At 39.2% G+C, this 27,794-nt stretch overlaps 2 protein-coding genes across 3 annotated transcripts in view; one reads left to right on the forward strand and one right to left on the reverse strand.

Annotated features, from left to right (window-relative positions):
• Positions 1 to 25,626, reverse strand: tmco3 (transmembrane and coiled-coil domains 3). Its single transcript, XM_066660127.1, has 13 exons — positions 25,489 to 25,626; positions 20,736 to 21,181; positions 16,659 to 16,838; positions 13,490 to 13,684; positions 11,607 to 11,735; positions 10,818 to 10,910; positions 9,425 to 9,611; positions 7,087 to 7,204; positions 6,770 to 6,965; positions 6,137 to 6,287; positions 4,840 to 4,919; positions 4,587 to 4,736; positions 1 to 901 (listed from the first exon to the last, which is right to left on the reverse strand). Exons 2-13 carry the CDS (start codon positions 21,159 to 21,161, stop codon positions 788 to 790), a joined length of 2,019 nt encoding a protein of 672 aa, XP_066516224.1. The 5' UTR covers positions 21,162 to 21,181; positions 25,489 to 25,626; the 3' UTR covers positions 1 to 787.
• The window catches only part of dcun1d2b (DCN1, defective in cullin neddylation 1, domain containing 2b), a 7,935-nt gene continuing 5,685 nt past the window's right edge, over positions 25,545 to 27,794 (forward strand). Inside the window, exon 1 of one of the 2 annotated variants that reach the window (XM_066660130.1) lies at positions 25,545 to 25,693. The gene's annotated coding sequence lies outside the window, so the exon portion shown is untranslated. Of the gene's footprint in view, positions 25,694 to 25,759; positions 25,976 to 27,794 lie in introns of those variants that run through there. The other variant, XM_066660132.1, reaches the window with a different exon arrangement.

A 27,794-nucleotide genomic window follows, 5' to 3' on the forward strand; every position in this document is an offset into this window, starting at 1 on the left:
TATCATATGTCATATTCAATATGACTTCTTATATTATCCCCAACATTGATTTCTCTGCTTCACCCATTTGGTCTCTAAATTGAAGACAACACAACATAGTGGACATCAACAGGAGTTCCTTTTAACGGAAAGAACAAGCTTGCCATCCACATACATTAAATACCTACAACAACTACAGTATTTCAAAAATAATTTATTTGATAAAAATAAATACTGCCACACCTAAAAGTGGCCACATTCTTACAATCAGCATTGGGGGAAGCACACAACTTCTTCCTAGTTACAAAGCTAACCTTTATAACAGTCTTCAGGAATATGCAAAGGTACCCATGCAAAAAATTCTTCAAAGGCTGGAGAAACTGGAATAACAGGTATGTGATCCATCAATGATGTTTATGTACAAGATTAGGCTATTACAACAAGCTTAGGATTTCCACCAGGCTATTTGGTAAATCTGTTGACATCAGCTGATTTCAAGGCACATTTAGGTTTTTTGTCATATGAACAGAACAGCTTACAAATCTACAGGAATAAATACAGATATCTGTACAGTATTAGATATTCATAATGTAGCTGCATCCCTTTGCATCCATTTGTTTGACCCTCTGTGGTCCCAAAATTAATGTTACAAGACAAAGCTGCTTCATCACGGAGGACCAGAACCACTTTTATGTCCATTTACTTTGATACCATTTCTGTGCGTAAACACGAGAAGGACTCCTTGCTGTCAGCACTTCTTTTACAATGGTGTTCCACCGAAAGAAAAGGCAGACACGTCCTGCGTGGATCAAGTGGATGTTTTTCTCTCAACTCGAGGAACATATCTGAGAGTAGCAGCTCTCCACAGCACTGGGGCTAGCAGAAGACTTAACGTTGTGACACTGAGAACCAACAGATAAACCTGAAGAGGAAAGGAGGGAAACATTTAAATGATTCAATTAATTAAACCCTTAACGTCAGATATTTTAGCACATTCCTCTGGGAGAAGGTGCACGGCGGTCAAATCCAGCAGAACCTGACACCAAAACACTACATCCGATTAGAGTTTGCAATGGGAATACGTGAATTCCAACACGATATGTTAACTGTAGCACAACAGTAATTTAAATATTTATTGGTTTGTTCAGTGCTTGCTACCGGAAACCTGGCTGTGCCCCTGAACCTCAATTGCTTTAAAGGTGTCTGGAGATGGGCATCTATCATTCCGGATCTGAGTTTGATTTAATAAATTTCATTCATTCATTCATTCATTCATTATCTGTAACCGCTTATCCAGTTCAGGGTCGCGGTGGGTCCAGAGCCTACCTGGAATCATTGGGCGCAAGGCAGGAATACACCCTGGAGGGGGCGCCAGTCCTTCAAAGACACACACACACACACACACACACACACCTACGGACACATTTGAGTCGCCAATCCCCCTGCATTGTGTGTTTTTGGACTGTGGGAGGAAACCGGAGCACCTGGAGGAAACCCACACAGACAGGGGGAGAACACACCAACTCCTCACAGACAGTCACCTGGAGCGGGAATCGAACCCACAACCTCCAGGTCCCTGGAGCTGTGTGACTGCGACACTACCTGCAGCACCACCGTGCCGCCCATTTAATAAAGTTGACATTTTGAATCCATTAGCACATTGCATTGGGGATCTGGAGCTCAAGCCACAAATGAGGACATGGGATAAAACAAGTCATTATGATATTGGGTTGCATCTTAAGAAGATAGGCGGCACTTCAGAGTTGTCCCGCCTTCTCTTCTGACTCTCCCCAATCACAGTGCTGGACCCATGCTTATGTGAGAGCACAAACATGAGGTTTAATCCAAGTAAAACAGATGCAACAAGCACACCGAGTGGGCTGTACTGTTTATACATGGAAAAAATGAGAACTGAGAAAAGTGAAAGTGACTAAAACCTGTATTTATGTCCCTCGCCTACTCTCTCACGTTTTGTTTACACTGAGACTTGTTCTCAACAGGAGCTGAAACCGGTCATTCTGAACAGGGCTGTTTAGACAGGGAAACGTAAGTGCATTGTTGTTTGATCCTTGTCTTATTGTTACCAAAGCATGCCCTTGATGTTTAATTAAGACCTGGGGGAAATGTGTTAACTGTGAGGATTATAATATGTTACCGTTTAAGCTCATAGTGGAGAACTGCTGGGCGTGGACAGCTCTTGGAAGAATGGGATTAAGTCTATTAAGTCTATTGTGTATCTATAAAAGGTTTATCCAGACTTTTTGCTGAGGGCTTGTATGTGTAAACACAAATATCTGAAACATTTCTACAGGACATTAGTGAGACTCTTTTTGTCTTGGAAAAAAAAGTGGTAAAGTCCTGCAAGCCAATAAGATTTTAAAAGTAAAAATATAAGCAGCCTGTGTAGACTGTATGGAGGTACAGGTACATTATTGTCAGTATATAAGGTAGAAACCATTTAAATGCACATCAGTGCTGTTAAAGTACAGTGGTGTTCCCTAAAGGTTCATTACATTCTCTTCTCCAGAAGGAGAGGTGAATATTTGTAATCTTTCATGATAGACCTTTTTAAAATGAAAGAACATTATACAAGTCTTAGAGATTAAATGGGGTGTATAAAATCAACACAATTTTAAAACATAGAATTATTATAGAATTCTACATATGATTCATTCATTCATTCATTGTCTGTAACCCTTTACCTAGTTCAGGGTCACGGTACGTCCGGAGCCTACCCAGAATCACACCCTGGAGGGGGCACCAGTCCTTCACAGGGTGGAACCCATTCAGTTTATGTGTCAGTCATTCAGATCTTTAAGGGTTACACATATGACCGTGACATCTTATTTCAAGTTGCCTCTTCATTTTGACTGGTTTTAAACTCCTATTTGCTAGAAAATTACAGCAAAGCACACACTGTGGGTGGTCATTTCTAACTAAGCTATATTTTATATATGTTTTCTGATAGTGCCGAAGCTTGGAAGCGTCTTTTCCATTCTCATCAGTTCTATGCATGGCCACCTGAAGACCCTTGTGTAGAAACAGACTCACTTATAGATGGCTCCTCTGTACTTTTTACTGTTTTTTTTTTCTGGAGCCAAAGTTCTATCTTCTCACGAACACGACCATTCAGCTAATAAAGCGGGAAAGATCTGAGTTTGTGTAGAGAGAACATCCAGTGTTTTTCTTTTCATTGCAGGAACTAGAAACACTTGATTGTGCTTCTACAGACTGCTAACTTTTTTAAAAAGCAATAGCTTTACATTTTAAAAATAAAATAAAAATTTAAAAAGCTTATTCAGATTAGATTCATACAGAAAATGATCTCTTGACCTCTCCCATTCCTTGGCAACCCACCGAGGGGTCGCGACCCTCATTTAAAGACACCCGTTCTTCACAGGCGCTGCTACACAAGCTCCGCCCCATGCCTAAAGCACATGGAACATTTCCAGCTGTGAGAATGTGTCTGACGTGAAAATCTCCAGGTGTACGCTACATGTGTGAAAGGCCAACTCTGGGAAAATGTCCAGACCTAGTTCTCCAGACTCTGACATCCCTTGTGCCCTTCTAATTTTTGGTCAGCATTTTTAAAGGCTTCATTTTACTGGAGCATTTTCCAAATCAAACCTGTTAATCACTGCTTGTGTGTGTGTGTGTGTGTGTGTGTAATTCATTTTCTGTATTTATTTTTTTCCACATGCATTGATTTATATAATTGCACATTTTTACACTTATTTATTTCAGCATTTCTGTATTAGTATGTGTATTGTGTGTGTATCTACCCTCACCCTAAAGCAGGATTGGTCAGCTTTGGCAAACCAGAGCTCAGTGTGTCTTGTGTCCAGTCTCTATTACTGCCAACAAGGGGACCTCACTAGAGATGTGCAAGAGCGGTGGCTGTATTACAGAGAGTAAAAATCTATTTATTTAGCATTATGTCTTAGTTTGTCCTCCATATTGCTCAGCCATTGATGGGGTCAGAATGAATAAAGTTGCCTTCACTGGCCACAGGATATGAATAATCTGAATCTTGCGATTTTTGAGGGACCATCCCTTTGTAAATTGCTTCACTGGATTCATTCTTGCTCAACTAAAAGCCTGTCTCAGCTGCTGCTTCACTTTTTCTTTTTGCTCAGAGAAAACAGTTCTGTGGCATGGACAGACATTTGCGAAGTTAAGTGACTCATTTCTCTCTCTCATCACCCTTGTACCAAGTATTCAGTGCTTACGGGTGTAAAGCAGCTGCACTTTGTACTGCTTAAAGAAGCCTACTTTCTTTATTAATTTTCTTATTTCCATAGAAGAGTATAAACTGATGTAAACTGATGTGACTTATTTAGACACCAAATGTACCGAAATTTACATTTTAGGTAAGTGGCAGTGTTTAGTATTATTTACTATTCCTTAAATATTTTTTGGAAAATTAAATTTACATGAGTTTCCACTTCAATAAACTAAGACATGTTTGGAGTCCAAATATGCTTCTTTATTTTAGAGCTAATGCACATCTTGTGGCATGTCAGTTTATATCAGTAAAAGTACTAGTGGTAAATGGGGGGTGGGGGGTGGGGGGTGAAGTTCTATACATTTCAGCTCATAGGTCTCACCTCTCTGGAGATGATACCAGCTCGACGGGCACGGCTACCCAGGACAAAGGAGAACTCGCTGACTTGTGCCAGTCCGGCCGATACCAGCCAGCGGATGTGTCTAGAACCGAGTGGAAGGATAGCTGACAGCACCAGCACTGCCATTACGAACTGAGAAGCAGAGTGAGAAGAAACACACACTTGAATGTAGATGTAGAATAAAACATGACTGAGCCTTAAACATATTAAAAGACAGCAACCTGCAAGCGATTACCTTCATGATAACCAGTGACAAGGTTAGAACCAGAAGAATGGTCAACTCATACAGGACAAAAGTAGGGAACACATGGAGGCCTGTAACAAAGTATACAGAAGGTTTTTACTTTATATATGCTGAGATAATTTAGCACGTGATCAGTGTCTGCCCAGCTCACGTCCGCCGATGACAACAACTTAGCAGCAAATTTATCAGCAAATCTGTTAATATGAGATTATTTAATTCTGAAGAAGTAAGAAAATGCTTAACAATATGGTTACTAAAGTCAACCTAAGATTTTAATGGTCCACAACTATCTTCATAGTATGTAGAATGTTTAATATCATATAATTTAAAACCTTTTTTTGGCCCACTATCTTCCAATAAAATGTAAAGAACGCGCAAAAAAAAAAAAAAAACATATCCCCCTCCCACCACCCTCACCTATAACAGCAATTCTCAGCTATTTCAGTGCACCTCCCTTATAGTGTTACACTGTGCTGTGGGAAAATATTTTAGGTTTTCCAATTCCTCTTGATTTAAAAAGTTTTCCTCTTTTCATTGTTTTCCAGACTGATTCAGCATTTACTTTATCCCCATTTGGCAGATGCTCTTCTCCAAAGCTAAATTGAAATATATTCATATTCCAGAGGTAGGTGAGTGTAGCATAATGTGTCTTGCTCAACGTGCCTTATTGGTAAACCATGTTGTGCCTGCCTGGTTTTGTGATTTATTAACCAATATGCAATTCATGGCACTGAGCTGGATTTCAGGTAATGCACAAAGATCAGCTTCATCTTGTATGGACCAATCCAGGTGTTCTAAACCTGGAAAACTCCATTAACAAGGATCAATCTATCCAAATTTTTTATTTGTTTTTTTTTTAATTAATATTTTTTTGGTTTTAACTTTTTATTAAGGTTTGTACGGTATGGAAAACATGCACAGAGAAAAGCACAATTCACAGACTCAAGACAAAACAAACAAATGAACAAAATAAACAACACCAAAATATTAATTTATTCATTCATTCATTATCTGTAACCACTTATCCAGTTCAGGCTCGCGGTGGGTCCAGAGCCTGAATGGAATCATTGGGCGCAAGACGGGAATACACCCTGGAGGGGGCGCCAGTCCTTCACAGGGCAACACACACACACACACATTCCCTCACACAACACCAAGCCAATAATAAAAAAATAATAGAAATAAATAAATATATATCAATATAAAATAAAAATAAACATGGAAACACCATGTGCATAGGTCTATATTGTAATTAATCCGTAACTCTCTTTGTCCTCAATCTACTCACCAATAGAGGCAAAGAAGATAATAGCCAAGAAGTCTCTGATTGGCTCGACACAGGTCATGACCTCACTGGTGACCATGTGACCCTGTGAGGAGAGGAGGGCTCCAGCTAGGAAACAACCAAGCTCCATGGAAACATGCAGGAATTCTGTTACCTGCACAGTTTGGGAATGTCATGTGAATATTGATTAGCCTTCACAAGGAAACAACAAAGAAGGTGAAATAATCATATAGTAACAAATTGTATAGGCCAAAAAAAATAATAAATAAAAAATATATATATAAAAGGATTCTGTACAACACAGAGACAGAAAAATGAAAATTAGAACACTTTTCTTACAGGGGCATCACTGAGCTTAAAACTGTGAACTCAAAAGTGAAAAAAGGCATTTGCATTTTGAATGTATTTGTAGCAAAGTCAAACTGAATGTTAAGCAGTGTGAAAACTACACAACATCTCCACAAATTTCAAACCCGATTCCCAGTCTTTTTGTGGCATTTGAGAGTGTAATATTTGTTAGCTAAGTTAGCCGGATCATCTGTAACTGACACTAAATATTAACAAAAAACACAAAACAGTCCTCTCAGCCATTTCTAGGACCTGGTGAGAAATTGTGAGAACTTGACAAACACTCACTGATAGCATGAAGAACACAAATGCTGTGGTCCCCAGCACAAGTATCTCTTTGTTCCCTTTACTTTCTGCATGTAGCTTTCTGTAGAATGGACCAATGAGGTGAGACCTTATGAGCCAGCAGAGAAGCAGCACAACGGCAAAGGAAACCAAAACCTGAGCTAGAAGCACCAGAGCACGCAAACCTCCAATCAGTGCACTGCAACAGAGCAGAGCAACATGTCATTTTGCACTTGTTGGGTTTAATTCAGGTTGTTATTGAGTTGTATATGCATGTTTGCACAGATGAAGCTGGTAAGCGTGTGTGGGTATTAATTCACCTGTCCACATCTCCATTCCCTACTTGAATAAGGGTTGGCATGATGGCGATAAACAGACCCAGCTGAACATCCTGCATTACCAGCATTCCTAGCAGAACACTGCTGTAGTCCAGCTCACCTACACACACAAAGACCAAAATTTTCTTAAATAATTAAATGTAGGCAGCAACAAGTATTATCAGTGTCACACAGTTCCAAGGTCCTGGGATTGTGGGTTCAAGCCCTGCCTCAGGCATGTTTTCCCTGTGTCCACATTGGTTTCCTCCCACAGTTCAAATATACACATTGGTTGATAAGCTATGCAAAAGCATCCATAGGTGTGTGTGTGTCCAGCGATTCTGGGTAGGCTAGACTGCTTAGTGAATCAGTTTATAATTAGTTATATTTTTCCTATCCATCATATGATGTGTGGTTCATACACTTTACTCTTTGTAGACACCTACTAACCCAATGTTCCCGTTGATACATTTGACTTCAATAAAGAGTCTGTCTCCCATTTTTCTGCAGTAAAACTCTTCTGGAAAGACACTAGATATTGGAGCATTACTCTGGAGACTAGACTCCAGTATTTAATTTTCTCTTTTCATCTTATTTTATTTACTTAATTTACTTTGAAAGAATAACTTAAGAAAATACATTCACAGCATGAAAAAATATAGCAGCATTGTTCTTTTAAATGTTAACTTTAACTGTCCTGATATGTTTGTTTTTATTTACTTGTGTCTTGTAGATTTGTGTTTATCAACATTATTAAAAATTATTATTACAATCATAATTTATATATTGAATTTTATGTATATCCAATATAAATGCACTCATTTTTTTCTGTTTCAATGACAACACATTTTTCCTTCTGTAAAATATGCCCTAATGAACCAAAACATTAATATGTATAATATGTATATGTTGCTAAGGTGGCTTCACAGCAGAACACTGTCCAGACCAGAGCATCACAATCCCTCTACAGGCTTGTCGTCTTCCCACGGTGCATTCAATATTTAGGTAAACACCGCAAACATAGCCAGCCGCCTAGGACTGAAAACAGAACTCATCAGATCAAGTGACATTTTTTTTATTTGCACATAAGGTACACACCAAACCTCTCAAGTTCACTCTGACTGGTCACTGCTGACCAGTCTTACAAGCCTTACCATTTAGGACCAAATTATTATGCCCAAAAACTTTCAAAATGACTCAACTGTCCATGCTTGCCAATTTCTCCCACATCCAACATGTAATGACTGTTCACATGTTGTGTAGTAGATCCCAGATTTTGACACGTGAACTGCTTCACATGGGATCGGTTTAGTCTCAGCCTAACCCTTACCCTAATATCAAAACACTTTAAAATCAGTGTTTGTATAAAATTAATTTAATGAAATAGAAATCACAATATCATCTTTTCAAGCAGAAAACAATTGGCACCAATTGAACCTATATAATGCACAATTTCAAGATAATGTCAAGTGAGAGCCTTGTACTTATTGTGTACATCATAAAACCTGCTTCTCATCTTAGCTCTCATGCATTGTCAGAACTTTAGATAGGCTTCCATTTATTTTATTAAACCTCACCTTAAACTTCACATTAAACTTCACTAACATTAACCCTTCACCTTAAAATTCTACTATTTACAGTGTGATTACACTGTGACCCCCTTAATGGCGACATCCACAATTTTAATAAAAAAAAAAAATACTTTTTATAAAATTCTGAGAATTCCTAATAATTTGCTAGCTCTCAGGTCTGTCTGCATGTTCTAAATGGATCTAACGAAGCCCCAGTATCTCTAAATGGATATAAAAAAAACAAAAACAAAAACAAAAAAAAACACAAAGCGTCTCTGCCCAGTATGCTATGCTTTCTCTCTCTCTCTGCTCATGGCAGAGAAAAGGCATCTAGTGTATTTTTAGACAACAGAGAGAACTCCAAACGAAAAGCATGAACAGAGATGAGGATATTGCTCTATTCCTGCTTCACAAGTGGGTAATATTGACTTATTTTTGCTGTTTCGGATCACTTAGGTTGTAATGTGTCCAAATTCAGGAGAGACCTATCTGGGTGAAAGAAACCACAGACTGAAAGTTACAAATGTGTTTCGGTGGTAATTCAAACAGTGATTAAAAACTTACAAACAACAGTCATTTTGTACTTAAACATACTGTTACATATTAAAAGTCAAAGAGCTTCTGAACGTAAACGAACCAGGGATAACAACATTTCCCCACAATCGTAGAGGTCCCCTTTAAGGAAGAGAAGTCTCCACAGTTTGGAGAGGGTTTGGTACCCAAAACATGTTAGTTACCTGGTAACCAGACACACAAACACACACACTTACCATCCTTGTCCCCCCTGTTTCCAACCGAGAGGAATCGTGACACGAGAGGGGTACTGGACAGTGACAAGCAGCTGGAAATGAAGACAATCTGAATTGGGTGGAGTCTAAACATCTGTCCCCACAGAAGCCCTGCTCCCACCATCAGGAGGCTAAGATAGCTGGAGCCTTGGACAGAGATCTTCCATACCTACAGAAGAAGGGAAAATAACAGAAATTCTTCAGCTTTTCATAGATATCAGTTTTTAATTGCACTACATTATATACAACTTATCTTTTGCTCATGAACATCTTGAACAATCACAGTTCCAATTTCATATTTAGCATTATCACAATACTATGAGTTTTTCTGTATCTTACATCCTTATTTTATACCTGACCAACTTTCAAACAATAATAAACCAATGGTGAACTTTTGCACCCTTTTTTTCTATGTACATATTCGCTCCATTTGTGCACATAATAATGCTTTATTATGTTTCATCAAGAATCAAGATTCATTATTGAATTTAATTGTGTGACCAAATATTTACACAGCTTGTACTACATGTTTTAATAATAACAACACTTTAGAAAATGGAAACTTGTTTGGCCTAAGAGCAATAAATCCTGTAGTTTAGACATGGCTTTCATATTAGGCAGCCCCCATTTGACTAATCTAAATGATCTCTCACACACCCAACAACATAATTATGTAGTGCATAAATGCATTTCTTTAAACCAGCAGTTTGGTGAAAACCAACACCCACTCTGACATTTAAACAAATACCTCAGAGCTTTTGGAAATGTGTGTGAGAGACGGAAGAGAGCATAAAATTAATCGTATTACAGTCCCGAAAACAGTAAACACACAATTTCATGAACATAAGCAACAAGTAAGGCAAAACTCAGGAGGAAATTTCTGAAGAGAGAAATGCAGAAAGCTAAATACACTGTCAGAAAATTTGTCACCGTGGTGGTACCTTTTGCTGTCTCTGTGGTAGTACACTTAATGATACATATTTGTACCTTTAATTAGGGAACATAATTGTACCTTATTATAATTGAAGATTTTTAAATTGTGTTGAGTTCATAAGACCCATTTCATCTCCATGAGTTTTAATATGTTTTTTTAATTTGACACCATTCTATAATTAAAACTTACAAATGTTTACCTCTCCTTCTAGAGAAACACATAATGTACCTTCAGATAACACAACTGGACATTAAATCACTGATGTACCTTTAAAGGTATACTTACATGATTTGTACATGACTTGGCCAATAATGTACCTCTACTGTACCATTTTTCCTGAAAGTGTACTCTATAATAATCCATAGTAATCTGAATTATAAGAATAGGCTTTTGTATCAAAAAATCTCTTAATTTCATGAGGAAGTGTTTTTTTTTCTTTACCTTATGGAGTCGCTCAGGAGAAAACTCGAGGCCAACCACAAAAAGAGTGAAGAAAACACCCAACTCTCCCAATGTCTCTACTTGTACCATGGACTAGTGAGAGAGAAAGAAGAATGAGGTTACAGCACTTTATAGCATAAATGCATGAGCACACACTGAACTTTTTCTTGTCTTATTTTATAGGTTGACAGCAGCAATGACTTTTCTACATAAATCAGTACACTGGTAAAAACTGGCAATATTACACTCGTTTCATTGGGGCTGCAATACAGAAAAAAAATATGGAACACAGGAACAAAACCATCTTTAACGTTAAAAATAGCATTTAATAATATTATAATGAAGCAGCAATAAATATGCAATAGGCATTCCTCACAAAGTACTCTGTCAGTCAAAAAAGTATAGTTTGACCAATTTTAACAATATTTTATCATATTTTTACAAACACTAAAGAGAAACTATCTTGATAAATAAAAGATGTGACACCGTGTTATATTAATCATGATGCTTTATCCTTGTGGTTAGTGTCCCAAAATAAATCCCATTAACACATTTAACAGTTTATATCTCATATGGCTCATATCATAGAAATGACCAAGTTTTAAACTGAGATTTACTACTGTGGCACAGTAATGAAGAGGATGGAAACAGACATTAAACAAATTTGTGAGATAATATGTGATATTTGAGTGTGAGAATGGCCCTATATAAATTAAACATCTTCTTATTATGATATTATTAATATGCATATTGTATTAGGCCAATACGGTATAGGTTTGTTCAAGTTACCTTAATGCTATTTAGCCCCGAGGGTCCTAGTAGAACCCCACAGACTATGTAGCCAAACATAGAGGGCAGGCCCATTAAGGTGCAAAGCCAACCACAGGGCAGAGAGAGCATGACCACTGACACCAGGTCCTGAAGGAAAGAACACAGGTCAAACTCCAGTGTAAAAACTTCATACAAATAAAACTTCAAAACAAGAATTAAATTAATAAACATATAAACCTGCATTAACATATTTTTTTCATCTGAATGAATATCCATGAAATACATGTTACACAATTTTCTTTACATGAATCCACTATTCCCACAAGATCCACTTTGGCCAAAGGTTTGTGGACCCTGCTCATCCATCATGTTTTCTGAAATCAGGGTTATTTTTATGTGCTTTACCTTTAAGCTTCATATGCTTGGTTACATCCATCTTCATGTTTGTGTAGCAGCTAAACTGATGTACTGCACCAGAAAAACCTTTACTTTCACTTTCAGTACAATAACTCACTTAAAGCAATAGTAGGTAGTATATTTAGCTTAGAATTACAGCTTCAAAATCATTGTGATGTTTCACAGACCTGTAACAGGGAGAATAGAGCCTCCGTTGTTGCTACTCTGAGCTCAGCACTGCAGAAACTGCACTATGTAACTTTTGGAGTAGGGTAGGAAACTAATCGGCCCTCTCTCTTTCAGGACAGTGCTATAAAAGTGACTTAAACTCTGCAACTGTAAGGGGAGCCCATATAAAATTGTACCTAGTGTTTCTTTTTAGCACTGGGTATGGGTTAAAAGAAGCTGAGAACAGACAAAATACTTAAAATCCCTTCACTCGACCTGTGCTCACTTTATCCTCAAAAGGCTTTATCCTCAAAATATGTGTTTTGAGCTCACTGGAAAAAATCATCTACTGTGGTGTGCTAAACAATGAGTCCCTATGCTTCTAAACAGTTAAGAACAGTCTTATTTAACTTTTTTTTTCAAACTATACTGTTCCTTCAGCTCCAGTAGTTGAACTTTGCTCTCTTATAAACAGTTTTTTTTAATCGTCGGTACGTGTGTCGATGTGCACTGTCAGGCTGTGCTAAGCTGAACTGCACAGCATCAAAAACCCTACATACATGAGGCTCACGCAGCCCAACAGTGCAACGCCCACCCCCACTCCACAGTAATACCGTATACCATGTTAATATTTTGAGACGGTATGAAAAATATGGATACCGCCAATCCCTTATTTTAGTTTAGTTTTAGTTACATGAAAACAATTGATGCACTTTTTACTAGCTATACTAGCTTTTTATGTTTAGCTCTTTTTGCAGAAAGAAAAAGCAAATTTGATAAAAAGTCTGGCTAAGTGACCACATTTATTTGTTTTTCTTCCCAATTTTATTCCACATCCCACTTACTAGCTGTCCCCCATCACACAGTGCTATCTAGCATGTAGGGTGATGGCTAGTACGTACTTCCTCTTATACAAGTAAAACATCACTCCTTCTTTTCAAGGAATTGAAACAAGGTTTAACAATGTTAAACAAACACTAGGTAAGGATTTTGTATTTTTGCTCCTTGTCTCTACATATAGTTGCAGAATTTAATTCAGTTTTACAGGGGAGGGGATGGGGTGGGGTTTCCTACCTTCCTCCAGAAGTTACATAGTGCAGTTTCTGCAGTGTTGAGCAAAGAGTAGAAGCAAAAGAGGCTCTGTTGTCCTTATTATAGGGTGATTACTGGTTGAAGGATGTGACTGAGGTCCCAAAAACAGAGAAGTCTGTTATACTTTTTTGCTTTAATAGACGCAATAGAAGGAAGGCTTGCCAAAATATTTCTAATAATAAGTGATTAGAGTTTCTGTTCCACATGAGAAAAGGTCAGAGCATAGATTTAGCATGTTTACTGACTTTGATGAAGTGATGGTCAGCGCGAGGAATGGTAGAGTCTCTGGGTTTGGTCAACACATACTGGTTGTTCTGAGAGTCAATGAGCATGCTCAGTCCCAAATCACCCTCTGCCGCTTGTCGTGACATGTTTTTCCTTTTATTGTCCTCCTCATCTTCTTCCACCCTCAGGACTGCCTCTACATTTACTCCTTTCATCTGAAACAGAGGTGATAAGACAGGAGACAAAATATAATTAAGTGGACTTTAGAGAAAGTGACCAAAAGAACCAATGATGCTGCTGGTTAAAATAGAAAAACAAAAATTTGGTTTAAACTGATTTAATCAGGTCTTTTGTGAGCTCAGTCTATAGGGGAGACTGTAAAGAGGGGGAGAACTTGGCCTGGACATCTGGTTGTCTTCTGTTTAAAGCTAAAATGTCAGGAGATCGCTTGATTGATCCACACAGCCAGATGAGGTGGGGAATCCTAGAGAGGAAGATTGGCCTCTGTGGCTAGGACAGCCCCTGCTCTCCCTCCTCTCTCTTAATGATGCAATTTGCATTCTCCTGTTCAGTGGCATTGGGTTAGCAGCAGTGGGGAGCTGGCCTCGTGTCTCACAGGGAGCACATGCTCACTCCCTCCCTCCCAAGGCTTGTCACTGTATGTACTCAGTGAAGACTCATTGACAGGTGAAACTAGGGAGAAATTTCAGGAAAATGCTTTTGGATGCATGTTTTTTTAAATTAAATAAATAAGTCAATACAAATCTAAAATACCTATTACATGACAAACCCCCCCCAACCCACTCCCCACTCCATTTTTGATAAACAGAGAACCGGACACAGCTTTTTCTCCTCATTTTTGCAAACGGCATAGCAGGTAGTGTCGCAGTCAAACAGCTCCAGGGACCTGGAGGTTGTGGGTTCGATTCCTGCTCCAGGTGACTGTCTGTGAGGAGTTGGTGTATTCTCCCTTTGTCCGCATGTGTTTCCTCCGGGTGCTCTGGTTTCCTCCCACAGTCCAAAAACACACGTTGGTAGGTGGATTGGCGACTCACAAGTGTCCGTAGGTGTGTGAGTGAATGTGTGTGTGTTGCCCTGTGAAGGACTGGCGCCCCCTCCAGGGTGTATTCCCACCTTGCGCCCAATGATTCCAGGTAAACTCTGGACCCACCACGACCCTGAACTGGATAAGCGCTTACAGATAATGAATGAATGAATAGTTTAATATAGTTGGCTGTACTTAACTCAGTCTAGTTGTAAAGACATATTCTGTTACTGGGTAGAAAAACAAGTTTTTGTAGTTAAACAAGCATTTGGGGAAATGTGTGTCTTAACATTAGCCTTGCTAATTAAAATTAAAAAAAAGAGAGAGGACGACCAGCACAAACTGTGCACAACAGATGAGCTACTGTGTCTGACTTTACATCTACAAGGTGGACCATTGAGGTAGGTGTGTTTAACAGGGTGGACACAGTGTTTAAAAACTCGAGGAGCACTGTTGTGTCTGATCCACTCGTACCAACACAACACACACTAACACATCACCACCATGTCACTCTCACTGCAGTGCTGAGAATGATCTACCACCCAAATAACACCTGCTCTGTGGTGGTCCTGACCATTGAAGAGCAAGGTGAAATGGAGAAAGTATTCTGAGAAACAGAAAAATCAATTTTGTGATCATCTTTTCACACTGTCTTTTTAATGTGACCTATATCCGACATCATCCTAAGGAGATCACGCTCCTAAACTGACCTGAATACGAAAAGGTACATTCAGGGCTTAATTTCGTCATGAAACACAGGGCTAGTGTTTCACCGTGCAGCACTGTATCACACTACTGCCACTTTTTATTCCACAATAATATTCTATATGAAAACAGAGTACAAAATATAGATTTAATCAGAACAATAAAACATGAACTAATTCCAAAAGTCAGTGATTATCCATTGGCCAGGTTTATAAATGTTCCTCTCACACCAAGTAGGAACATTCGCAAACAGAGTCTCTACAAACGAGGACACGAAAGCCAAAAAAAAAAAAAAAATTATATATATATATATATATATATATATATATTTTTTTTTTTTTTTTTTACACATTCAAGAAGAAAATAAAACTGATGAATAAATACTGAAAAATTAGTTCTACATTTTTTTTTCAAAATGCTTCATTCAAATTTCCATGAGTTTTGCTTTCTCATAAATGAGAGACAGGAACCTGCATTAATAGATTCCATACATTTTCCATTTACCATATATGGGAAAATGCTTTGACCAGTCTGTTTCCATTCCCTAAATACCTCAATTTTGAATAAAAATGTTTTGGACTAGCGTACAGTCACTGTCACATGGGCATCATCTTTTTCTTCTGGCTGTAGAAAATGATAAGGAATGTCCAGTCTGATTGACATAAGCAGATAAGATGCAATCAGATTGTGCTGTTCAGACAGTGTCACAATGCAGTGAGACCGAAATGGATTACATTTCAGTGCTACATATGAAAGTGGCCCAAGAGTGAAAAAGTCAGATTCCGTGCATTTTTTTGTCACATGAGAAGGAAAATATTGGATTTAGGCCATGAAACAATAGCCTTAAAGAATCCATCTTTCCCTGGGCAACCACTGAAAACTCATTTTACCTGAACAGAGTATTCCTTTTTTTTTTTTTTTTTTTTTTAGGTCAAGTGTGATATTGTCATGCACTTTTAATCCTGGCTGCACTATTGAACTGCAGTATGAACTGAAGAAAGGTGCACCTCCACATAGGACATTATTGACAAAAAATATTAAAGCTTTATTGCATTAGCAAGTGGTTACAAAATTTAATGAACTGTATCTTTCCTTAGTCAGACAGCAGGCAGAGTTCAGCTGCAGTGTTAGTCATTAGAGCTGCTTTGTCATAGATAGTGACTGCTGAAAAATATATAATTCCTTAAATTTAGAAAACAACAGTATATTATAATGCATGTTAATGTTGACATGACAGGCTGTTATACCAAGAGATACATCAGGAAGCATGGAAAATCATAAATGAAGAAAAAAAATTATAAACACATAAACGCTGATTGATGCCAGTGATATGACAAGAGCAAAGTGAACAGATATCGTAGATATCCTGCTTCTAAAAAAATATCCCTGTGTAAAGGTGACATTGAAGCAACCCCTGCAAACACATTCTAACATCTGACCTGTTTATTGTTGTCAAAGACGTGGTCCTCAATCTCCTCCTCCAGGCGGTCAGCGGCTTTCCTGACATCCTCCAGAATCTCATCCAGCATTGAGAGGGTCTTATTGCGGTCCTGCGCCACCTTCAGAGCCTCCTGCTGGTGCTTCTCAGCTGCAACCAGCTCCATATACTCCTCCTCCTCCTGTCAGTGGAGACATTGCCTTCATATCAAAATAATTTTAGGTAGTCCTGAATAGCAATTGCTGAAGAATAGGAGAATTCTGGATGTACTGGAAATGACAGATCAGTTTAACCGGTAGACCATGAAAAAAAATGATTTGCAGTAGTCGATATGGAAAAAGATGAAGGTGTTAATCAACATTTTGGCATCACTATCATTAAGCATAGAGCATAATCATACAATATTATGCAGATGATAAAATACAGTTTTGCTGACCAGTTTAATGTGTGACTCGAAAGAAAGCGTTGAGTCAAAAAGGCACCTAAGGTTCTTAATAACTTGGGCGTCAGATTTAAAAAGCATTTTACAAATAAATTTGATTTGTGGGCGGCACAATGGCGAAGCAGGTAGAGTTGCAGTCAAACAGCCCCAGGGACCTGGAAGTTGTGGGTTCAAGTCCTGCTCTGGGTGACTGTCTGTGAGGAGTTGGTGTGTTCTCCCTGTGTCCATGTGGGTTTCCTCCGGGTGCTCCGGTTTCCTCCCACAGTCCAAAAACACACGCTGGTAGGTGGATTGGTGACTCAAAAGTGTCTGTAGGTGTGAGTGTGTGAATGTGTGTGTGTTGCCCTGCAAAGAACTGGCGCCCCCTCCAGGGTGTATTCCTGCCTTGCGCCCAATGATTCCAGGTAGGCTCTGCACCCACCGCGACTCTGAACTGGATAAGCGGTTACAGATAATGAATGAATGAATGAATGATTAGATTTGATTGGGCTGGCCTCATAGCAACACCATCAATGTCAATGGAAAAGTGTGCTACTTGGGGAAGTGGAGATTTTGCTCCAACTAATCCTTTAAGGAGTATTCAGTCAAAAGGGCAGTCAGTTATTTTTGTCATCAAATGTGCCAAACAATATTTAAAAAAAAAAGATTATTTTTGCCACTTTTCAACTGCCAGGTACCTACTCAGCTTGGCTCAGCTCTTTTTTGATTATCCATTAAGCAAATCTGGGGGGGGGGGACCAACCTGTACCACAAACCAAAACAGCATGTAGAGCTAAGCCAAGCTGAGTAGGTACTATGGAGTGGATAAGCAACATTAGAATGTCAGTACAATGGCTGATTCATGCTTGTGGAGGCCGTTGGGCTTCAGTTTATAGATGATAGGTAGATAAGCTCAAATTCATATTTCCCCATTTCACAAGTGCCTTGTCTAAATTGCCAGGCTCCCCCTTTTCATTTGTTTGAAAGCTGAAAGGATACGTAAGTGAGCTTTTTTTTTTTGTTTTGCAACGAAGTTTGCTGGCATTTTTTCCATTTTATAAAACAAAGACTGACAGCCGTTCAGTCGCAACAATTCATATGCCAACTGTTTGGGAAAATCATACTCTTGTCCTTTGTTTACAAATTTTTTTCTGTAAGAAATTTATTTAACATTTATTACACATGCACTAAATTGTGAAGCAAGAAAGATCTAGCAAAACAAAGGGAGAACATATATACATATATGCTTGCCATTCCCTGCAGTACTGTATTACAATACTGCGATTATTGAAACAGCCCTATTTAGACTATTACTGATCTGAGTTTGGCTGTTGCTTTCCATTTGACACATCCATCTGGAGTTTTGCTTCTGTTGTTTTGAACCATCAAAACATGAAAATATTTTTTAATTATTTTCAAACAGGATTGCTCAATAAAGCCCTGTTTGCTGACCTTGTTGACTTCATTCATTCATTCGTTCATTCATTCATTCATACATTGACTGAAACCACTTATCCAATTCAGGGTCCGGAGCCTACCCGGAATCACTGGGCGCAAGGTGGGAACACACCCTGGAGGGGGCGTCAGCCCTTTATGGGGCGACCCTTGTTGACTTGGCATTAATTAATTAAGTAATTCATTCATAACCGCTTATCAAGTTCCGGGTCACGGTGGGTCCGGAGCCTACCCGGAATCACTGGGCACAAGGTGGGAGCACACCCTAGAGGGGGCACCAGTCAATTCGCAGAGCAACACCTTCACTCACACCTATGGACAATTTTGAGTCCACCTAACAATGAGTGTTTTTGGACTGTGGGAGGAAACCGGAGCACCCGGAGGAAACCCATGAGGACACAGGGAGAACATACCAAATTCCTCACAGACAGTCACCCGGAGCAGGACTTGAACCCACAACTTCCAGGTCCCTGAGTCTGTGTGACTGCAAAGCTACCTGCTAGTGTTTAAAACTACAGTGTTAAAATTTGCTGTCTTAAGTACAAAAATACATGTTCTTAAGTGTTGAGATCATAACTACATTATCATTACAGATCTAATCTCCACAGCTGTTATATGTAGTGCAAAGGGTCCTGGCTTGTTGGGGTCAGGGGAGTAGGTCCTATATACAACAAAGATATCCAGCTTTGTCCATTAATACAGACAAATCTATATCAATTATTCGCAGTAGAGGAACATGCACTTTTTGTCTCATATACATACATTTCACTAGTGTCTGGCAAACACAGATAGCAGTGTGTAATGCAGTCTTGAGTCACCCCTGCTGCTGTCCTTCAGCGTTAGCGATAAGAACCTTTTGCACAGCGAAAAAACCCCAGCGCTTCAGCCAAACATCAGAAAAATGCTGTTACCAGAGGAACAAGAGTATATCAGCCCTGCCTGTCACTTCTTGCTCATGCCTGGCTGAAGGGCCATTGCTTAAAAGCTATCAGTCACTAACAAAAGAATACAATAGTAGGTAAGAGGAGGCCTGTGAAATAACAGCAAGAAATAAGCCGTCATCATTTGTTTTTACATGAACAAGGTTTTCACATTTTCCAAGCATTATTTGCCCTAGAATTTACAGGTATGTATTTATTTGTTTATTTAATTATTTATTTGAGATCAAAATGTGAAATTATCTATGCATGTTCTGATTACTAAAATGTTTGGATTTTGGGATCATTTGGTAGGCTGCAAGGCAGCCACAAACAGCACAAGTAAAGGAACACTAAGTAGTATTTCTACTTTAAAATCATTGTGATGTTTCACAGACCAGTAGTAGTTTCTTTAACTTGGCCTCACAGTTCTGCACTGAAGAACCTACTCTTCTTTGGTTCCAGCTGGGAATAAAAGTTTCCGGTTCTGCTTCACAAACCAATTCACGTTGGTGGAAATGTGCCAAAAGCGTCAGATTTGGTTTGTGAACAGGAACCAAGCCAGAACCAAAAGGGCTATATATATATATATAACAATCTCCTTGGTTTGAGGGCAGTGCTGTAAAAATGAATTTCACTCTACAACGGTAGGGGCAGCCTAGGAACAAAATACCACCTTACCTAGCATTCCTTTAATCATATTCCCACACATGTTTTAATCTAGTAATTCTGCTACAGATGGTGGGAAAAAAGCTGTTTAACTGCTTTAAACTGAATGGGCTCATATCTGTTACATCACAACATCAAGGAATTCAAAAGGGTGAACTTATAGATCAGACTAGAAATAGTATAGACCACTGATTGGTCAATGAAAATCATCTCAAATATATCATGCCTTGTCATTGAACTCTGATTACCAAAATTGTTTTGCCAGAATCACTCTGTGTGACTCTTCTAAAAGCAATGTAAAAGTAAATCTGAACTTGTAAACACTAGTATCACTTGACACATCATGTGACCACTATTCAACTTCCTGACAACCCAACCTATTTTCCTGGTTTGTTAGTTGAAACCAGTCTAGTGATAGCTCTGGGTTCAGACTGATTACAGTATTGTGCCATACCATTCTGCCTAGTGCAAAAAATACTACTGCAGTTTCAGAAAAATTCTGGAATTAGCCTTGGGTCTGAGTCCATGCTGAATCATACCAAGCAAATGAAGACAAACACAAGTCCTCCCTTTTTTTTTTGCAAGAGATGGCCTTCAGCACAATTGGACCTCTCACCTTGATGGCAGCCTCTCTGAGTGCCTCCAGTCTCTGGTGACTGCTTTCTTTCATGTTCACCACATCTCTGAAATCACCCTTCAGCACTCGCTGGAGGCCCACCACAGCCTGAAACACAGATCTCTCACTCTCGTTCAGCTCCTTCTGGAACACCTCCAGTGTGTGCACCTGGAAGAGCCTCTCAGCATCTGACAGTGACCGGTCTCGTCGCACCGCTTTTGCTGCTAACTCCAGTTTCCTTACAGCGGCGCTTTTCTGTCGCAGAAGGCCAGAAAGGCGTCGGCAGTTCTCCGCTACCCACTGGTGGCCGTGGGAAGCGGCTGCCCCCCGCCCGCGATGAAGCTTGATGACATGCTGGGCCACCTGGTCACCCAGCTGCAGTGCTCCCACCACGCTGAGAAACAGCAGCACACAGAGGGCCTGCATTTAGCCTAGTGGCACTTCACCTGGAGAAAACCCAGAGAGAGAGAGAGAGAGAGAGAGAGAGAGAGAGAGAGAGAGAGAATGTAATTGAAAAAGAGTCAGTAAGAAACAGCTGTATCAGTTTTGGGTACCATTCAAATGATTTTGATACAAATACTAATGCCATTACCTAGACATTGATACTAGGGTTTGATTCTGATACTAAGCCACAGAAAAACTGCCAAGAACAAACAAGAAACATGAAACATAAACCTCTTGGCTTTGTCAAGAGTATATTTATTTAAATTACTGACAACAGTGCCCTTTAATGAATGTCAGTCAGTGACTGATCCTGTAAATAATGTATAATGAAACAGTGAAAAAGCGTTTAAAAATCTTATCATTAGTACTGAGAGATTTGTATTCCAATATATATTGATATTTAATGATGGTCCAGCCCTAATTGATTAACAATGGTTGTATTCAAAATCATATACTACTACACTGCTTATTACTGCCCATTGTAATATGAAGTATAGTATTAAGCTTTAAATTTATCATGTAGCATACTGCACACTCACATGACCAATTACTTTAGCATCTGCATTTTGTTAGCTGTGGTACACTTCTCCATTTGTTATCATTAATTAATTCATTGTCTGTAACCGCTTATCCAGTTCAGGGGCGCGGTGGGTCTGGGGCCTTGCCGGAATCACTGGGCACAAAGCAAGAACACACGCTGGAGGGGGCGCCAGTCCTTCACAGGGTAACACACACTCACACCTGCGGACACTTTTGAGTCGCCAATCCACCTACCAATGTGTGTTTTTGGACCATGGGCGGAAACCGGAGCAACCAGAGGAAACCCACGCGGACACAGGGTGAACACACCAAACTCCTCACAGACAGAACCCACAACCTCCAGGTCCCTGGAGCTGTGTGACTGTGACACTACCTGCTGCACCACCGTGCCGCTCCATTTATAGTCAGTATTTATAAATATGGTGACTATGTAAATAATTCAATTTTGAAGGAAAACTGAGATTGACAACAAGACATTATGGGATATAATACACTATGAAGAGCACTATGGCTGCATACTGGGAATATAATACATACTGCATGCCTATTTCTTCCAAAAGAATACATGAACTGTATTTAGTATGTCATTTTGAATACACCTTTCATGTTGTAACAAAACTTAACTGACTCAATTCCAGTATCCTCTAGAAAATTACATATATGGTACAAGTTGAAAGTTTGGATACACCATTTTATTCAATAGTTTTTCTTTATTTTTACATTGTGAATTCATTTATAATACATCCAAATTATGAGGAAACACATTATGGAATTATCTAGTTGCTCATAAATTACCCCGATATGGATTAAGCAGAATAGATGATGATGATGATGACCATGATGTCTAGATATCTCCATATGTGGTCCTTAATAGTTATGATGTTTAAATGTAAAATAATAATAATAATAATAATAATAATAATAATAAAAAATAAATAAACCATAGAATAAGAAGGTGTGTCCAGCCATAGATTGTATGAGATATCTTTAAAAATATTATCACCAAAAACTTATTTGGTGTTATTGTAGTTCTGACACTGTCATTTTGGTCAATAATTAAAAATTACTACTTTTTACATATATGTAAGTAGCAAAAGAATAAAGAAAAACTAGGAGCTCATGCACCCGCACTTCAAATATAGGTTATTATGTAAACTTACCATGTGAAAAATAAAATGATCAGTTACTGGCAGCTGCGTTATTTATTACTTTTTACTGACTCAGAAGAGAGATGAAAGATATGAGAGAACTACGAAGAGGCGTGAAGCACAAATGAAGCACGGCTTCTGTTTTCAGAACTGACACACAAATACCTTGTGACAGCACAGGTTCAGCAAGAATAGCTAATGTAGGTGGGGTCCGGGTTGTTTAAATAACACTAAAGGCACCTGCCCCAATTTTAAACGCCACACCTGTCAAACAACACAAGACTCTACCTAAGGAAAATGATTATAACCATATGCTGACTGTTATTGTGTATTTCATGACTTGGAGCACTCACTAGTGAAATGAATTTAGTGAAACGAATAATAATAATAATAATAATAATAAAAATAGCAATAAATTATTGCTGAATACAACTAGGTGTAGTCTTAACGCCCTTGGGAATTTTTCTAAATCAGAATTAGAATCACTTTATTGGCCATTGTTTTTGCACAGAGGAATTTACTCTAAATTATTTATTCTAAATTATTTATTTGCACTTATTTGTTTAGAGAACACAACAGTATTAGAATGATCAGAAATGATAATATTACTACTAATAGTGATTATTAGCACTTTCTTTTAAGCATCTGCAAGCTTCTCCTTATGGTAGGGTGACAAGATCTGAGATGTTGAATAAGAGATACGACAGGGGGTTGGAGCTCGCTGCTGTACTATCCTTAGCTGGACCTATGTTTTTAGGTCCTTTTTTTCATTCATTCATTCATTATCTGTAACCGCTTATCCAATTCAAGGTCTAGAGCCTACCTGGAATCATTGGGCGCAAGGTGAGAATACACCCTGGAGGGGGCGCCAGTCCTTCACAGGGCAACACAGACACACACATTCACTCACACACTCACACTACTACGGACAATTTTTTTTGAGTCGCCAATCCACCTGCAACGTGTGTTTTTGGACTGTGGGAGGAAACCCACGCAGACATGGTGAGAACACACCAACTCCTCACAGACAGTCACCCAGAGCGGGAATCAAACCCACAACCTCCAGGTCCCTGGAGCTGTGTGACTGCGACACTACCTGCTGTGCCACCGTGCCGCCCCTTTTAGGTCCTTTACACCTTTATATGCTACACATGGGAAAACATGGGAATTTCTTTTTTAATTCACCCGAGAGCTTACATTTACATTTCGGCAAAGCTGCTCGAGAGGAGGGTAGGTACATGAGCTTTGCCTGACATAAACAAGGACTACTGACGTGCAGACTGACCAATTAAATGTTCACAGAGAAGGTTATCGATCAATAACGGTAGCTCTGCAGTCAGACCGTCCAATCAGAAGATTTTAGGCTACTTCACCGCTCCCCCTTCTCACTCAAGCGAACCAAACGGAGTAGGGGAGGGCGGGGCTAGTTTGTGAACGAAACGCTTCTCGAAATTCTAGAAAAACAAAATCCCGGACATTTGTGAAATTCCGCCATGTTTTTAAGTCTAAAAAAGAGGACATGTCCGGGTAAAAGACGATGTCTGGTCACCCTACCTTATGGTAGAAAATATTATTTGAAGTTATTGTCCAGTAATTGTTTTGGCTAGTTAATAGTTCATTGTAGTAATGTTAGAAATCAGTGCAACAATTGGGGGCACTAAAAAGAAAGCTCAAATCAAACCGTCTGCTAATGTTCATAATATATCAGCTATAAAAATTAAATTGTATCTGTTTTCATAGCAGTTATGTTACTGTTACTGCTCATAATCCTTGGAACATCTTTGGAACACTTGGAATGTAAATATTAGAAAAGAATGAAATTAAAATACGTATCATATAATCACAATGAGCGTAATAATCAGTCAATGTGATGTCTGAACATTTCCACTTTAAAACTGCAGTGTTGAAAAGACAGTCTCAAAGAGGCAAATTCTGACAGCCAGGGTTTCTTACATCATAATCCTACTTCATAAACCTAACATCAACTTGCAGAGCTTTTGAGCTGCAGGCGACAGGCTGAGGTGTGAACTGAAAAAGATACAGGAATGTCCTGATTCACACAATTATGGAAGGCCAAATTTAATACAATGTCTTGTCCTGAATTTCTAAATGTGACATTTATTTTTATGTGTTTTAAATGTTTAATCAATGATCGGAGTGGGACCTTGAGTACTTAAGGGAGAGGAAAGGTGAATTGTGTCCTTGCGTCCCTATCAAACTAAGTCCTGAGAGAACTGAACTCAGATCAGGTTTCTCCCATCTGTAATGGTCACTTCCACAGGACAATCTGATTCTAGATCAGCACTCCTATTCCTGAACACAGCTTCAGAAGGAAAAACAAAATTAAAAGTCTTTCCAGCTCAGAGCATCCTCAGTATATTTTGTGTCCATTCTCAATAAACAATAAACATAATTTTTTTGTCATATGATCACGACATTTGGTCCTGTTCTTTTGAACAAGTAGCACAAACATTCTGTATTCTTGTGGTTGGAGACTTTGAATAACAAAATGAGTGGCTGAATATAAACATTGTCATCATAACAGGGAGATGCTACCGAACACAACACGTAAGGTAAAGAAGAAATGGCGACGAAAATTAAAAGAGAGACGACATGCCTACCTTGAAGAAGTGCGAGTGGTCTCCTCGGCCGTGCACTTCTCAGAAAATGAAGCGAACAAATAGGCTCTTGTACTGCCGGCCCCTCAACACATGCCACATACTAACATTACAGACCTGAGTGACAGAGGCAGAGAGGGAGTTGCAAGAGGGAGAGAGAGGTGGGCACTGTGCACTGATCCGAGCTTTAATTTCTCCATTCAAACAGGTAAGTCAGCATTTTAACGACATTAAGAGTACGTCGGTCCCTGTTGGCGCATATCTTCAACATTGCGACAACGTTAAACTGACGAGAGTTGTCGTGTTTACCGAGTTGAACTTAGCTTTTTAAGTCTTCTTTCCCGTTCCACCTTAAATAGTACTGCAGTTACACTACGGCGCCCGAATCGCTCAGTACTGAACCGCTGAACCATTTAAGGTGGAACGGGAAATTCCACTAGGAAGCCAACTTTAGCCTCGTCTGTTCGTGTATTGACGAACCAAATCACAGGTAACAGTCAACTGCGATACACTTTATTTCAAGTTTTCAAACATTTTCCGCAAGTTTTTAAGTCTGACAAACTGTTCTCTCTCTGCTACTTTAGTTAGCCTGCTTAGCTAATTGAAGTCAGAAAAACAAATTTTTGTTTCACTTCCGAAACAAATCAAGAAAGAGCAGTGCAATGTGGGTTGTGTAGTTTGTTTGTTTTTTTTGTTTTTTTAAATCAGTGCTTGTTGTAGTTCACTGTTTAACCAACTAGAGCCATGTTTGTTCATTACAAGTACATATCATTTCCAATTGAACGCACCAATGCGTTAAAAGTTTATGTAAATCTATATTTTTGCATTCATTCAGTACAAGGAGATATGAATAAATAATTAGGTCTCACATATACCCACCCCTCAACACCATGGCCGAGCATGTACACAGTGACAAAAAAACACTTAGAAGCCCTAGAAGTCTTAGAAGCTGTTTTCACATATGAACTCTTGAAAAAGTTATGAGAATCATGTCCAGATATTTTCCAGGGTTGTCCTTTGACATATGTAGCGTACAGCTGGATATTTTCCATGTCAGACTTGTTTTCACAGTCAGAAATGCTGTGCTTTAAGCATGAGCCAGAATCTGTGTAGCATCGCCTGTAAGGCACAGCATGATTTTACAGAATATTACTGGCTTTGTTCAAACATGGGCTCACTCGTTATTTCCCTGTACTCAGGGCCTGCGACGATATGCACTGACACCTGTAACTATACAAATCACAGTTTATGCAGAGAACAGTCCCTGGGATTGAAGTTGTCCATTGCTATGAAAAATGTACCTTTTTTTTTACTGTTGGTTTTGAGGTAAAAGGAAGGTGAAATATTAGTTTCACTCATTGCACACACACACTTATAGCAGTTTAAAAAATGCAAATTTCCAGGTCTGTTGTTAAGAAACAACAGAAAAATACTCTCGACCACCACAGTGCAGGACCCTTCTGGTATAAAACACATGGACATTGAGTCAATGAATAGGGAGCCATTTTACGTCTCTCCCAAACAAACCTGGTGTACCTTCTCTAATTGGCACCTCTCTAAAAACCATTCATGTGGAACCATCAGCAAATCTTTGATAAAATATAAATGAACTAGAAACTAAATAAACAATTAAAAACTACAGAAATGTACAATATTCAAGAAAGTGTTTATCCTATTATAAACTATGATAAAATAATTGGTTTGGCTCTATTCCAATGTGATTTTGCAAACTATTGGTTAAATATCAGTATCGGCTACACCAATTGGTTATCGTATCGGCCCAAAAATTCAATATCGGTGTATCCCTAATTCACACATACAGCCCCTATTGTTAAAATCTGGAAAAAAAATCTGCATTATCATGCATGTGTGAAAGGGGCTTAACAGGACAATTCAGAAAGCCAGAGTTGTTTACCTAATAAACATAAGGGTCCATTACCATTCACTTGTGGAACAAGGCTGTCCAGCAGTGGAGCAGTGGGCGTTGAAGCCGGGAATATTTGATATTCATAGATCTGTAGGCAGGGCGGCACGGTGGCGCAGCAGGTAGTGTCGCAGTCACACAGCTCCAGGGGCCTGGAGGTTGTGGGTTCGATTCCCGCTCCGGGTGACTGTCTGTGAGGAGTTGGTGTGTTCTCCCCGTGTCCGCGTGGGTTTCCTCCGGGTGCTCCGGTTTCCTCCCACACGTTGCGGGTGGATTGGCGACTCAAAAGTGTCCGTAGGTGTGAGTGAATGTGTGTGTGTCTGTGTTGCCCTGTGAAGGACTGGCGTCCCCTCCAGGGTGTATTCCCGCCTTGCGCCCGATGATT

The sequence above is a fragment of the Hoplias malabaricus genome, chromosome 2 (assembly GCF_029633855.1).
Source record: "Hoplias malabaricus isolate fHopMal1 chromosome 2, fHopMal1.hap1, whole genome shotgun sequence".
Classification (NCBI taxonomy): Eukaryota; Metazoa; Chordata; class Actinopteri; order Characiformes; family Erythrinidae; genus Hoplias; species Hoplias malabaricus.